At 48.5% G+C, this 15,912-nt stretch overlaps 1 protein-coding gene across 1 annotated transcript in view; it reads right to left on the minus strand.

Moving 5' to 3' along the window:
* Positions 1-15,912, minus strand: part of SIDT1 (SID1 transmembrane family member 1) — a 58,289-nt gene that overhangs the window by 14,528 nt on the left and 27,849 nt on the right. Inside the window, exons 2-7 of the mRNA XM_019548534.1 lie at positions 12,884-13,005; positions 9,462-9,632; positions 7,393-7,438; positions 4,076-4,177; positions 2,693-2,776; positions 265-358 (exon numbers count right to left, since the gene is read on the minus strand). Coding sequence (XP_019404079.1) covers positions 265-358; positions 2,693-2,776; positions 4,076-4,177; positions 7,393-7,438; positions 9,462-9,523 — 388 coding nt within the window. The 5' untranslated portion in view covers positions 9,524-9,632; positions 12,884-13,005. The remainder of the gene's footprint in view (positions 1-264; positions 359-2,692; positions 2,777-4,075; positions 4,178-7,392; positions 7,439-9,461; positions 9,633-12,883; positions 13,006-15,912) is intronic.

The raw sequence follows: 15,912 nt of genomic DNA on the forward strand, positions 1-15,912 counted from the left end.
GCAAATCAGTGTACAGTCCCATAAAGTTATATTTGTTTTTGCTTTGATCTTAAACTGGATAACACAGCCCTGGGCCCCTAACATATTAGTAAAGCTTTTAGTTTCAATGGCCTGAAGAAAAATGCATTGTGTTAGGTGACATTGCACACACCACACCACCTGCATCCCTCTTTTCAAAATTTTAGATCCACTAATAGGCCCACCATTCAACCTGTGAGAAGCCTTGAGCTAAAGCACCAACTTAAAGCCCCCAATATATCTTACCCTGGATGGTGGAAGGCACAGAGCCCCCGCAGGCATAGTCTTCTGGCTTTATGACAAACACCACAAAGAACTGCTCACCTGTGAAGTCCTTCTTCTGCATGAAAACAAAACAAAGAAAACCTTAGGAGGAAGGACAAGGCAGCTACTTCTGCATCCAAGTTAAGGCAGCTATAAAGGTCTGAACTGGACTGAACAAGCTGCACTGAATTGACTGCATCCTCTTTTGCATGTGCAGAACCACTGCATAGATGCACTTGTGCAGGCCTGAGGCTGTCTGGGGGCATGCTTTATGTAATTCAGTTGAGCTTAAGTGATGCTGAAGCAAAGAGAAGCATCTGCACCATGTGGCTGCCTAACTGTAAGAAAGTCACTGGTGAATCAATCCCAGCTGCACCAACAGAGATTTCCTGATCCAACACCGAACTGTGCCCTTAACGTCCTAATCCCTCAAAGAGCTGTTTGAACCTCAGTTAAGAGCAGCAGGGCTAGTCTAGACCAGCAATATTCAAACTTCTTGCCTGGTGAGCCAGTCTGGCAGTGACCAGTTCATCAGCAAGCAGGGAAGGGGCATGGCCAACCCCTGTGGGGGATAGGGGCATGGCTAGGCCCCAACTTAGCCCCATGGAGGGAAAGGGGCAGGGCCGAGCCCCAATGGGAGGGAAGGGAGCATGGCCTGGCCCAATGTGGGAAGAGGTGGAAGCCTGGCCTGGCTGAGCTCCCAATGCCCACTCAAGGCTTGGGGTTTGGGAATTGGGCAGGGGAAGGGTGGCTGTATTAATTGCCACCACTCTCCTGCCAACAAATTTTCTAACCAGTAGGGAGCCCTGGAGGCCAGATGTAATGGCTCTGTGAGCAACACCTGGTCCATGGGCTGGAGGTTGAGCACCCTGGTCTAGAGACAAGGGCCCCGACTCCAGTCCCTGTCCTGAGCTCACTAGTGCACATTACTTCTCCAAGCAGACTGTTCACATGCTACCACAGGTGTAATTATCCCTGCTGGGCACGTTCACCTGGAGCACCCACGTCACACTGGACTAAAATGTGCAGTCACACTGGATACCTGCATGCCCTCAGTGTAATACAAGATCTAATCAGTGACTCAGACAGAAGAGCACTCTGCTACTGGAATGAAAGGCCTGCTGTTCTCCAGAGAAATAGCCAGAGCTCCTTCCAAACGGACAGCAAAGGATTGTCCAAAGCCAGGCATCCTGCATGGGGCCCCTAGCATACTACTTTGGAATCAGAACCAGCGTCTGGATCCTGCCTTCCCCATATGCAAAGCACCCAGCGGAACCAGCATGTCCCACCAGGAGTGGCTGGGGATTCAGCTCTACTAGGAATCAGGCTCCTAACACAGATTCCTAAATGCAGGCTTGGGAACTTCATTTTCAGCCCTGTCTCCATCTTATATAGTTGGGCACGTTCCAATTTTTAACAGAAATCCCAGCATCTCACGACAGGAACAAGCACAGCAAATATTTTAAAACAGTCTGTAAGTGAGTCAGTACTATGAGAAATTCTGGGGAGAGATGTTTTGAGACCTCTGGGCCTGCTTAACCCATGGGACAAGCACAGCCCATGCAGTGTCATGGACAACTTTTCCATATGCTTGCTAGGATTGTAAAGGGTTTCAGTTTTTAGGGCTGAGGCAGTATGCAGCTGGCTGGAGCTCCCCAAGCCTTTTCTCTGGGAAGATACCCTGAGCTGGGTAAATTAAAGCAAAAAAAGGACTTGGATCACCTCCCATGCTCTATAACTAGCCCTGACACTACCCTGTTGCGTAGCTTGAGGCAAGTCACTTTCTCTCTCTCTCTCCCTCAGATGGCTTCCCCCTTTGACGTTGGAGGTGGGCCTGCCCAGGGCAGTACCCAGTGGGGGTCTACTGGGTCCTTTGATTCCTGTTCTACCCAAAGTTTAAAACCAACTGCCTGGCAATGGCAATGGCAGTGACAGCGGCATTTCTAGTCAAGCATCTCTGAGGGAATCACTTGACTTCATGATTCATTACAATCTACCTGATTCCTTCTAAACTCTTCAACCCACAGGTGTTAATGACCCTTCCTCCTTTTTAATGGCCTTGATTTTCCACCAATCAAGCTATCCTGTGTTTTGCAATCCTGCTGTCTGTTAGCTGCTCCTGGTAATGAAGCTTCTATTTCACAGCCTTGCAGATTGCTCCCAACTCATTCCAATGAAGTTATATTTGTTTTTGTTTCAATCTTAAACTGAAAAACACAACCCTAGGTACCTAGCATATTAGTAAAGCTTTTAGTGTTTTTTAACTCAAGAAAAACCATGTGGTATTGCATATGTGACAATGCGCCTCACTCTATCTGCACCCCCCTTTTCAAAATTCTAGATCCACAGCGTACACACAGAGAGGGAGTCATTGAAAAAGAGCACTGGGATGCTGGGGTGGGAGTCTCACCTGGATAGTGATGGCTGCTTGCTTTGTCATGGACTGATAAACACCGTTAAACTCCACGTTGTGGTCCAGATCATACACTGGGCACTAAAACAGACATAAACAACAAGAAAATCCAATGAATTTTGTAGGGAGCCGTGAGAAAAAGCAGACTTGCTTTGCCACCAGATAGTCTGGCCAAGCTTCCCCAAACTCAGAAAACCAACAGAAGCCACATTCTTCTTAAGAGCTTCATGGTACTACCTGTCACAAACCCACCAGGACTTCATGGAGAGTAGTGGAAGGGCTCTGCCTGTAATCACTAGGGCAGCAGCCCCAGCACTAAGTGTTCATGCAGGGCCTGGAGAAGCTGCTCTAAGCACCTCAGCCATGACCAGCACTTCACTGACCTCCAAAGTCCTAAACTAAATCAGCCTAATCCTGAGGTGGGGGAAGCAGCCAAGCCACTTACGCTGCCTGTGGCTCAGGGTGCACTGCAGCAAGACAACAGGTAGAAGGAATCTGTTATGTGCAATCCAACATTTTTCCTTATTTCCCCCCCAGCTCCAGCCCCCACATCTCCTCACTTCCCCATTTTGTACAAACACCTGTTTGCCCCAGCTGGACCCTGAAATGCAGGGCCACATGCAGGGATTGAGATCCCCACTCCATCTTCTCCTTCTGGCTGTTCCAGCTCCCCTCAGGATTTCTCAGAGAGCAGCCAAAGCCTCCTTTACCTCTCTTTCTCACTGCTCCCCAACCTCCCAGTGCCTGTCAGGACTGCCTTGGAAAAACAGGTGGCTCAGCCTGCTGCTTCTCACTGCCAAGCGACAGCCAAGGGGAAGTAGCCATGACACAAAGGGGGAAGGACCAACAACCACTGACAGAGAGTGAGGAAGAGAAGGGACTTCATAGGAAGAACTGTGGAAGGGGGAGGGAAGGGTTAAGTCGAAGCAGAAAACATGAACACGTATTTCTGCTGCCCATTCCCAGTACCAGGACTGACCTGCTGGGTGACTGGGGAAGGTCCTGTTATCTCTGTGCCCCCAATTACCTATTTGTAAAATAGAAGGCAGTACCACTGACCTCACTCACCAGCAGGTGAAAGAGGGGAGCATTGTCCCCAATAGCTCACTATTACAAGGCTGGATGAGAAAACTGTTTCTTCCTAACTAACCTTCACAGAAAAGCCACCTGAGATCACAGCATGTTGGCCTTTCTCCTTCCTTCCACAGGGCCCTCATTCCCCTCCCCTGCCCCTAGGCTGTTCCTCTACAGTGCAAACTCCTCGAGGCTTCCCTCTTGACTGGGTTCATGGTCTCGCATGTTGGGATCCAGGTAGGTAGACTACCATGCCCTGATCCCTTGCTGTTGCAGGCTGAAAGGCTTTTCCCATCCCCAACTTACTACAATATCCTGAACAGACACCACAGAGCAGGGGTAGACGGTCTCCGATACCACTTTGATGACGACAGAATCCACATCTTGAGGGAACTTGTACAGGAAATACTGAGAAAAGAACAAAGTCCCATGAATTAGAGGGCAGGGGGGTCTCTCTCCCATCACCTCCAGGGCTCAGAGCAGCCCCAGGAGTCAGAGAAGCACCTTTTTCTGGCCCTAAAAAAGTCATTTAAATGTGGCCAAAGAGTAAGGGGGGGAGCAGTGATAACCCATTAGAAACTGGCTACTACAATTAGAAGCTGACTGAAATGATTTTTTTCTTTGTAGGTGAGAAAATGCCAGTCTGTTCATACCAAAATATTTCATGGAAAAATCAGACAGGCTCCAGGGAGCTCAGGCGCCCTGGCTTGAGACTTGCCAGCAGCCCCATGGCCAAGGACATGATGAATTTCAGTTCAGGCCAACTCCCTCAGAGTTGGGGAACAAGGGTCACTGCAGGGATCAAAGCAGCTCTGGGAGCACTTGCACAAGTAGGGACTCTGAATGTCTTCGATCTTAGTGCTACACCAGGGAGCCTAGAAGTCTGGCAGCTTCAGGACATCCAGCAAGGAGAGTGAACGCCCTGAGACATGCAACCTGGGCTGGGGCTCTCAGGCTTCTCAGCTCCCTACTTCAGAGAAGGAATTTGCCAGACTCTGGGAGACTCTCTGTACTTCACAGTCCTTTGTAAGGAATAAGAGCATTCCTTCCTACCTCAGGAGCCAGGCAAATATCTTCTCCCCTCTAGGACTTTAAGTTTTGGGCAGAACCAAACCAGAATTTCTCCAAGTTTGTTATTTTCCACTAGAGATCTTTCCTTCTGCCCCCACTGCTACAAACATGAACAGTTCACTGTGAAATGAACAACTGCACCATATTCCAGCTCTAGACCTTAACACACACCACTCAGTTCTCACCCTCGTGCACAGAACCTAGCATGGCAACATACAGCAGCTGGGCTGGGGGCCAAAGTGCTCAGTGCTCCAGTTACTGGCTGAACAGTAATCTAGTGGTAGGCAAGCAAGACTGCCATTAATAAAGGTACATCTGCACTGCATAGTGTGGAGAGAGCCCCAAGCTAGCTCCCAATGATATGGTGTGGGCACCAGAAGCCATGTAGCTAAGGTCGCATGAAGCTGCTCACAGGTACATTTTCAGCAGGGAAAATTTGCCCAAGCTGAGTTGTGCGCTGATGAGCTGAGACTGCATTGGTATTCAAGCAAACATGCTCAGGCCAAACTCAGGGAGCTCTATACAGCACTGCACAGAGTAGATGTACCTTTAGAGCACGCTTTAATTTGTACCTAGGGCCATATCAGTCCCTGGAACAGAGATAATGTAATGCAAAGGTAGCCGTTGTGCTGTGCAAGAGTCTGGGGTACCTCTAGGAGAGCACATATCTGGGACAAAGTAAAATCTGTAAGTGAAAATACCTGTTCTCTTAATCTAGGGCCCAATCCTGAGGTGTAAGGAGCTCACAATTCTTACCAACTTGAATAGGTAATGGGAGTCCTCAGGATTATCATATCTACTCAGGCCCTCTGCCAGCCATCAGCATTTCAGCTAGTTCTGGAGGCACTAAAAACCCCCAACCCCACACCAGTACACAATGGGTTTCAAAAATGAGCGCAGACAGAGTCACCTGCCTCTGGCAGTAATGTTCATTCAATTCTGCCCAGGTTAAAATGGTTCATTTTTTGCATGCAACTGTTTCAGAGAGTTTCAAAAATGTTAAAAAAATTATTTATTTTTTTACAGTGGTCCTCGCTCATGAGCGCTGGCATCTTCAGAGCACTGCTGCATTTCTACTGAGCAAAGATCTTTTAGCCATTCATCTTCCTGCTTACTCAAACAATGAGCTCTAAAACCAAAGAGAAAATTAGCAAAAACACTGAAAAGGAAGAACATTTTTATGGGGCTGAGACCAGTGTTACCTAAACATTAAATATGAAAGATTCTTCTCTAGAGCTTCCTTCCAAAGAGATGTGTTAAGATTATTGTATGTCAGCACTCAAATAATTGTTTGATTTTTTTTTAAATAAAAAGTTAAAACCTTTTCCCTATAAGTATACCCCCTTCCTCCCCCAACACACACACACACACTTTTAACCCAAGAAATCTTCTCTCTCATTTGCTATACATTATATTTTTTTCTGAACATCTGGAAAATAGAGGATGGTCAGGAATGGAGTTGAGATAACTGAATGTTTTTGTTTTCAAATTTATTTCCTTCTTCGTTTTGGTTTCTTTTTCTCTGGCTCTAGATATTAAAAGAGAATTGCTTAATGAAATGTTCAACCATTATTTACCCAAAAAAGGGTGGGCTTCCTATTATTAAGCTGTGTTCTGACCATTCCAACCACAACTAAAATCAACAACCTAATATATCATTCGCTGTGATAGATGATAGACTGCAATGGCATCAAACCCTGATCTAAACCCCTCTAAGTTCAATGGAAAGGCTCCCACTGGCTCTCATGAATTTTGCCTAAGGCAAAAACGTCATCATAAACATCAATAAACATCATCATCCTTGTGTTCCTACCATAAACAGATGTCAATGTAAGAAACTTGACAGCAGAATCAGGCAGACTGGGATGCCTGGCAGTAAAGACAACTTTGACCTAAGAGGTAGGGCAGAACTACCAAAAAGAGATGAAATGGAGTAATGCTTAGCTATAAAGTAGGGGTGTGCAAAGCGGGCCCTATTCAATTTGGATTCAGCCTGAATCAGGGACAGTGATTCGATTAATTGATTCGGATCACTGTCCCCAATTCGATTTGGCCAAATCCGAATCTGAAGATTCGATGCTGGTTCAGAGAATCAGCAATTCGGACATAGGCACTTGCCACTCCTAACAGATTGCCCAGACTACTGAAGGAAAGTTTCTGAGTAAGGGTGATCACAGGGCGGTAGGCCTGGACACTGCCTTTGGAAAATAAGAGGGGGAGGGCACAAAAAAGGCTGCCGCTGCAGTGGCAGCTGGCTACACCACTGCCATCAGCACTGTGACTGCTCAGGGCACAGAGATGCCCTTGCTATGCCTCTGCTTTTAACATCTTTTATAAGGTGCCAAAGACACTCTGTGAGAAGCAGAGGCTTTGCATTAGTACCTCTTTCTCGGCCCACAAAGATGCCAAAAACAGGGGAAAGCTCTTCATCCTGAAAGGGAAACAGACTTGCTCACAGAGGTTTTTGCCCTCTTTTCTGCTAGGATCACATCTGTACTCATTTGCTGGTGAAAAGACCAATGTAGGAGACAGCATGAAAGACTCCTGCTTACCTGCGGCTGAGAAGGGCTGGCAGTGAAGTTGAAGGCTTTGTCTGTCCTGGAAAGGAGAAAAATAGGTAAGGTGAAGGCTCCCTAACACTCATAGAAGCAAGGCCGGCACAATCACCAATTCAACACTCCTGTAGCGCTGCCTTTGGGAACATTTCAAGCAACCAGACCAGTGGGGTGTATGTGTGTTTCTAGGATGGGCCACTCCTCCTTTTTAGTCATTCTATGGGATTTAAACAATGGGAGAGAGTCAAAACCATCAGACAGGGGTAGAAGTGAGTGTGCACACACAGGGCAAAATGTGGTCAGCTAGAGGGGAGCACAGGGCAGGGCACAGAGGCTCACTCTACGAGATCTCTCAAACACCTAGCCCTGGAAGCTCAAGCAGAGAGAACCGTCTCACCAAAAGCTTCTCAGAAGTTGGCAACTCCAGGACACAAATCTGCAGGGGATCCAACTACTCTTATGAAGCCAACAGGATTGTCCTCTTCTTCCTGTGCAGTGTAGCCAGAGCCCTTTTCTGCTAGCCCCACTGCAGAGGACAGGAAGGGCCAAGGTCCACAACTCCACAGATCTCCTAAAGCCATGGGGCACAAGATCATGCACACTGCCTCCCAGTGTCACGTCTGAGTCCCCTGTGGCTCCCTGTCAACACCCAGACAGCACAACCCCATCAGGTCTATTGTTTCACAGGTTCCCAGGGTGGAAAAGCTACAGGCAGTCTGACTCAACAAAAAGCTGACATCACTTCTAGCTGTCCCCATGGGTGCTAAAGAGAGCAATAGGCATTTTTCCCATTTAGACCATCCTGGCTGCCCCATGTCACACACCCCCCATGCCAACAAAAATCTGTGTGTGTGGAAAGGTACAGGCGCCCCTGTTGCAGAAGGAGTTGACCCAATTGTTCCATATGGGAAGCAAATCCCCTCTGTGCATAGACCACGGCAAGCAATCTGGCCCTACATATCTATGGAGGAACAGCAGGCAAGCACAGTCCTCATGGCAAGCTCTACCCAACCCCCATCCTCAAGCATCACAACAGCCAATCCAGATTGAAACCTAAGAAGAAATACAGCATAGCACTCTCCAGAGGACACTGAGCCAGAGGTGACAAGATCAGAAAAAAGGAGTAAAGAACATTATGATCAGGCTCCAGCAGAGGGAAGCAGACATCATGCCTCAAAGCCTGAGCTGCTTAAAGCAGCTGTCAGGGTGGGCGTCCCCTGCCCACCCTTTACAGCCACCCAAGAAGCACTGTATTGCATTCTAGGTGCTTCATAGGTAGGTTTCACCTTACTCAGAATGAAAGGTGGCCAGTGCTGGAGCTTGGATGCTGGGCCAGGAGGACCAGTGGCCTGCCCTGGTGTAGCAGCCCTTTGTTGCCCTTAGTTGAGAGGTGCACAAAAAACAGACAAGGAGCTTGTTCCTGTTAAAGGCTGCCCAGTGAAGGGGCTACCATGCCCCAGGGAGCCTGCCTCACTGGCTGGTGAAGAAAAAAGATTCACTTATGGTCCTCAGGACAGATGCAAGAAGAGGAGCTTACTTGGGGGTTTCTTGAAGATAAGCGGAAATGGTCGGTCCAATTCTTCCTAGTCCACAGCAACAATACAGTGGGGTGGCTCCCAGTGCCAGCCCTGCCATCACCACAAGGAAGACTGCACTTCCCTTCTGAGGGATGCATTTCTCTATCCTCACCTGGCACTATGTATCTGAATGTGACCAGAGGATGGCAGCTAAGGCGTCACGATCCAGGTGACAGCTCCCTGAGGTACAGTGCCTCCCTCCCTTGAAAGGATCCCCCCTCCCTTGAGAACATGGCTTTAGTAAAGAGTCTGAAATGCCATGCAGCTGTGAGTCACACTAAGCTATGCTGCTATGGGCCTTTCTCTTTTGTACTGCCCAGCAAAGCAGCAAGGGACATGTCTGTAGAGGGTCATAGAGCCCTGTTTCATCTTCTAGGCTGGGCAAAGCGCAACACCAGGCACTGGACCTGTGTGCATCGGTGTATGACTGGGAGCTGTCCAGTCCCCGGACAGCCTGCATCACACAACCACCTCTCTCACACTACTTACAAGAGCTGGAAGTTCTTGAGCCTGGTGACCAGCAGCTCATACTTGATAGGAGACGGGGCCATGGAAGCCACATCAACAAAGATGACCTGCTCCAAGGGGCCAGTGTCCGGTGTGGGCTCTGTTGGGCAGAGGGTCCGACTCACCTCCTGGTAGTTGTAGGTCCTCTGGTAACTGGATCAGCCAAAAAAAGAGAGAGTCAACAGCCACTAGGTAAAAGACAGAAACAAGCTCTTCTCCTTTACATCTCAAATGGGGCACCTTTCCCCATACAGCTGGAGTCCGAGACTGAGAATCCAGGGTCCAGACTAGTACACAGAACATGAACCCCATGCTTGACAACACACTGATTCACAGGAGGAGGAGATTCTAATATGCAGAGTGGATAGGAGCCCCTACCATTTCTCCCTCTCCTCCCCGCACCCCAATCTAACCCTTCTGTTGTTCACAGAAGGAAAGGGAAAGAGGGAGAGAAGGAAAAGCAGCACTGGACAAAATCTCCTGCACAGAGGTGAAGCTGCGCTCTACTTGCCCGATAGAAGAATCCAGACCCAGGGAAGGAAACTTTAATCAGATATCCTCAGCCCCTTAGGTGGCCTGTCCACTACCTTCACCATCCATGAATCTACAACAATGGGCAATACAGTCATGAATGCTATACTGAGCAGGACTTGGACTTGGGAGCCTGCAGACCCCAACATCACCCACCCCCTAGTTCTAGCCATGGAGCTCATAGACAAGGGAGAGAAGTCCTTGGTTGGTAGCATATCAGTCTAAACTGACTTCCATTAACATGCAGACTCCTTAGTATAAAGCTATTCCTGAAACACCCTAGATCAACATATTGTATGATGTTTGCTTTTGTATTTTTTTAGCCATAGGCACAAACAACTCAGGTGGATGAGGACAAAGAGGAAAAGCCCAAAGCATGGCTATTTCTTGCTGTAGGCAAAAAATAATGCAACACTTGGTCTCAAACCCTGTCCTGTAGATCAGTCCAGTTCCAAATCGTGGAGGCACAGGGCACTGCTGTGCTCCTCCTGCCCAGGGGTAGACTGCCATTCAGTTACATCAGAGAGCCCACAGAATGGTCACTTCGTACCCAGGCAATGGGAGTTTACAGTCACTCAAGAGTCAAGGCGTAAAATTCAGGCTAGTTCTCCGTTTCCTACTCCCTAACCATCAGCCCTGCACTTGGGTCCAATGAAGAGCTGGGAAATAATAAACTTGCCAAAATACATGGTTTTGGTCACCTCAAAACCATTCACAGAATGTTTTCACCTGAAAAAACTAATTCCTGGGTTGGGACTACGAGTGACTTACTCTTCCTTCCACCCAACAGGCCACCAGTCAGGACTGTCAACCAGGGTGTGATGGACTTGGGTCTAACTCCTTCCTCTGCCTCACAGGATTCAAACTCCTTCTTTCCCTTCTCTAACTCCTTCCTCTGCCTCACAGGATTCAAACTCCTTCTTTCCCTTCTTCCTGGAGAGTGGCAGAAGGCAGGGAGGTCTCAGCCTCTCCAATCTTCTGCTTTGTATAAATAGCCAAAGTTCATGGGAACAGAGGCTGATGCCCAGGTCCCCCAACACTTAGGTCAGCATCCTCACCATCAGCCTTCATCTTCCTGTCTTTCTCTCTTACTAGTCAATAGACCAGAATCTTATCCAAAAGTGGTCCACAGACGCCCAGAATCTTAACACCAGGAGTGGCCCACAGACACCCACCACCTGGTGATGAGGATACCCTCCTAAGAGGTCGTTCCAATCCTGCAGAGTGTAGATCTAAACTCAACCTCCCCAGCCCATAATCCAAGTAGATGCCCCATGGCTAGGTTATGGGATGGAAGGGGGAGCTCTATGACCTCTTCCTGGCCTGGGGGGTTTGGTAATTGAGCCTTCAGGCCCCTTCCCTTCTCTACTAGTACCAAGCATTTGATTTTAAGTCAGAGCAAGCATCCTGTTCAGCACAAAAGTTTGTTTCCTTGTTTGTTTCTCATTCCAGCAAGATGCAAACATTTAATTCCCTTCAGATCAAAATGAATCCCCCTACCCTGATTTTTCTGGCTCAGCAGTCCAACAGAAAAAGGTCTGCAGCCTCACGCACAGTCCTTGCCCAGCCATCCTGCAGGGAGGGAGAGGGCTAGACACCTATGCCAGGCACAGCTGGACTGTGCAGCACCACAGCCAGTAGAACAGGGGCAGGCAATTATTTTGGGCAGAAGGCCGCTTACCGAGTTTTGGCAAGCCACCGAGGGCCGCATGTCAGGCAGCCAGGGGCAGATAAATATTAATTTTCTAAATTTTTTAGGGGTCCCATGGGCCAGATAGAATGGCCTGGCAGGCCGCATCCGGCCCACGGGCTGCATTTTACCCACCCCTGCAGCAGAATAAACCACCCTGCAGCACTGAGGAATAAGGGTGATCACTTGGAAATTTTCCCTTCAACTATGACTCATGGGTGAGACAGAAGCTCTGTGACAGGGAGGTTCTCAGATGTGGCTGTGGTGGGGGAGTTGGGCATCACTATTCAGCAGAGTGACCTGGAGGTGCAATGTGCAGATCACATCATGTTTTCACTGTTGCCCTGGAGTGAGTCATGAGGCCCCCCTGCCAATCCTGTGACCAACCCCCACCTTTACCAAATCTTTCAGGGTTTATCAATAGTTAGATCTTCAGGCTTTGGTGGGTCAGAAAGCCAGGTTTATCATGAGCAATGGATGACAAGAAAAACGTCCCTATTTTAGGATACTCGGGAATTTATCGCTATTTGCAAAAATTAAAAGCAGAACTTTCTGCCCCACAACTATACCACCTGCTATTCTGGGGAACCCAAGCTACTCTGGTCCCTGGCTTATTAAACAAGATACAGGAAAATGCTTGGAAGACCCAAGTATTATCTACCCATTCTTCCTGTAGATGTAAAATTGCTGTGGTGCATTCAGCTAGCAGACCAAGGTGCCCAATAATACAACAACAGAGCTTGATGGCTGTAAGAAATGTCTCCCTTGCATATTCTCTGCATCTTGTATTTTGCACAGTGCTGGATAAACCAAAGGGCGAGAGATCTCCGATGAGCCAGAAGAGGTGAGGACAGGCACGAGGAGGCCAGAACAAAGCAAACTGCCAGGATTACCAACAGGATGAACACCAGGCATGCTCTGCACAGAGGCTTTGAAAAAGCTCTGCTGGGTTAAGTACACCTGTGCAACTCACCTTTTAGCAAAATGGTGGTGGGAAAAACCTTGCACCATTTTACCTAATGCCTCCAACCTTGAGTTCATAGGAAACCTAAAAGCCAAAAACCACAACCCTCATCAAACCTAATACCCCAAGGCTTAACCTAAGATTGTTTTAGCTCCCAGGGAAATATTTTTTCTGGAGGAAAAAAAGGAACAAACTGGAAAGAGAAGCTCTGTCACTTACAGGCCTCGAAAAATCAGTGGGACCTGCCATGAGAGCACTCCCTTCTGCTGGCGAACTACAAAGAGGACAGGGTACTGCAGGTCCTCAGAGTCACTCTTCACATACACCCGCACGGCATCCACCTGGGGAGAAAGAGGGAGACTTATCAGCAGGAGTTAGTGGAAGGCACTTCAGAGACAGGCCCTATGTCTGTTGGGAGCTCTTCACTCCCTTGTTCTGGTGAAGATACTAGAGGAAGAGACCAGGCAAGAGATAGAGTTTGTCACAGAAACAAACCTGAGTCAGACCCCAGATCCAGACATTATTCACAGCACCCAGGAAGCTCAAGTCCAGAATCAAGACCCCACTGTGCCGCGTGGCAGCCCCTTATCCAAGGAGTACAGGATTTAGTCGGTGGGTGAGGCAGACACAAGGGAGCAGCTGGTTGCAAGCCATTTGCTCTACACTGGCTGGAACCCAACCACTATTTGTGATTTTAAAGTATCAGACCAAGTGTAGGACTGGATCCCAGACCTGCACCATCTCCAAACACTTCACATCCTCTCTCCCTCCACCCAGCACCCCGAATGCAGCATCAACCCTGCCCCAGATGGGGTACAGCTGCAACTGAGATTAACTAATACAAGCCGAGGGAACTACTCAGTCCCCAACCAGCCCAAACTGCCCCTTGAACCCTAAACAAATCAAAATTGGGGGCACACGCATCCAGGACAGAAAAATAACCTGGGCCTGAGGAAGCCAAGGCAAGGATACCTGCAGAAGATTCACCAGGAGGGAGGCTGTGGTAGAGATGGGAGTGACCCATGGAGCATGAGACCTTCCCTATTCAGACAGATGACCTGAGGAGGGAATAGAGGGTGTTTCTCTTTATGAAGGGAATAGGCTCTACCCAAACGGTCTGGTTTAATGATGCTTGTCTGGCACTCCATAGAAACCTGTAGCACAGACATGAGGATGTCATCCAATTCTCCAGGGTCCCAGCTCATTGCCTTAAACACAGGGCCATCTTTTTCCTGCTTGCTGATAGCCCTGGGCTCTTTCACTGTCGTGGGATACCTTCACACACAATTGCCTTCTGGGCCACTGCAGCTGTGCATCTTGAGCTTTGAAAAGGCAGGAGGGTTTCACATAGCACTGCCAAGCACACAAGTTTAATCCAAGTTTAATGAGCTGCGGTGTAGATACGGGTTGATTCTGCCACAGAGAGGGCCCAGAGTTCTCATCCTGGCTGTATCACAAACAACTTTGTGAAATAATATCTCTTTTGGTATTAATAATACCTCTTTTGTGTGTATTCACTGCACCTGCTGAAATGGCATGTATGACACTTCCTACTTGGGACAAGCACATATTTTGGGACACTTGAGACAAGCACATATTTTAAATGGAGTAGTAGTGTAGCCTACTGAGCGAGGGCAAGGCATTCTCTCTAGTGGCTTGACAACCAAAGACAAGGGGCTGCTTCTGTTGCTGGGTAGAAGAGCTCCTTTGGATTCCTCTGGAAGGCAACAAGGTCTCCTCCAATCATTGATCACATGTGCCCAGTTGGGCCAAGCATTTGACCCATCACACCTGCCCCCGATGCCTGGCTAATGAGACTGCCCTAGTTTTGCACCAGATGGAGCTGCTGAAATCACTGCTTATACCTTTTAAGCACACCTGCAGTCTCAGGCTGCAGGCACACCATGACAGTTTCAGTCTGTTCTGGCAAACCTCACATTCACTGCTCCTTGTGATTCTCCTGGCCCCCGACTTGGCTTTGGCTTTTATGGACTCTGACTTGCATCTCCCCTGGAATGAGGCACTGGCTCTGACCCCTGGTTTCTGATCTTGGCTCACTTCTTGGACTATACATCTTGGATTTTGCCTCTCAGCCCTCCTGGAACTTGGTCCCCATGTTTTCAGCGCCTCCAGCCTAGACCCCATCTTGACACTCTGATAATCTGCACTCCCGCCTTGCTGACCCCCTAGTTGCTCCCAGTGGCCTACCCACAGGCCTGGACACCCATGTCCCAGCCAAACCCTTACAGAAGGCTTTGAATTCAAACTCTGCTTTGAGAAGCAAGCATACCGAGCCGTAAGGTGTTGGGTCTTCAGCTCAGCCTAGACCCAGCTGCAGGTAGTCAGCAGTTAAGAGTCTGCCTGGCTGGAAGGCTAGCAGCAGCTGGAACTCACAAGGGAATTAAGGTGTAGCCACAAAGATATTTAAAAGTTCTGGGAACAGAAGGTAAGAAGAGGAGGAGGAGGAAGAGGGAAGCCTATGGTGCTGGGAAGAAGCATAGAGCCTGGGTTGCTTCCTCAGGATCAGAGAAAAGACTGCAGGGTTTTGGTTTATCTATCTGTGCAGTAGGAAGTTACCAAGATCCTACAGCACTGATTCTCCACCATGGTCCTGCAGCACCCTGGGATGTGCTTTGAGATCCTGTTACGGATGCTGCAGGGCACCACACAGTCAGCACTGTTAGGTGTGCAAATATGTTTCCCAACATAAACTCAGAGATTTCAAACAGGAATTCATCATGTTAAAACCATTCAGACCTGGAGTGGTCTCTCCAAGTTCTCTGCAACAGAAGAATTGCTCTATTATTTTTCCATAGTCAAAAACCAAGTGAAAGCTAAAAGCTGGCATTTTCCAAGGGGTGCCATAAATCTAGCAAGAGGTACCTTGAGTCTAAAATGGTTAGGACTCACTGTCCTAGAGCAAAGGAAAAATAAAGGGAGGCAGCTTATCTGCCTGCCAGGTCCTGATCAACTATGAAGCTGTCCCCCTAGGTGACACAGAAACCGCCCTCTGCAGAAGACACTGTCCCTTCCAGCACCTTATGGCCAGAAAGTATCAATTAACAGAGGAGGGGAACACAGAAGTGCTCTGGGTTAGAATACAAGGCAGTCGAGGGGAAAGAGACTTAACGGTGGGGGTCTACTCTTAGACGTCCCAACCAAGGGGAAGAGCTAGACCAGGTATTCTTAAGTCAGCTCACGGAGGTAGTTAGGTCAAAGGACATGGTCATCATGGGTGACCTGAACTT

The sequence above is a fragment of the Crocodylus porosus genome, unplaced genomic scaffold (genome assembly GCF_001723895.1).
Source record: "Crocodylus porosus isolate Cpor-Errol unplaced genomic scaffold, CroPor_comp1, whole genome shotgun sequence".
NCBI lineage: Eukaryota > Metazoa > Chordata > Crocodylia > Crocodylidae > Crocodylus > Crocodylus porosus.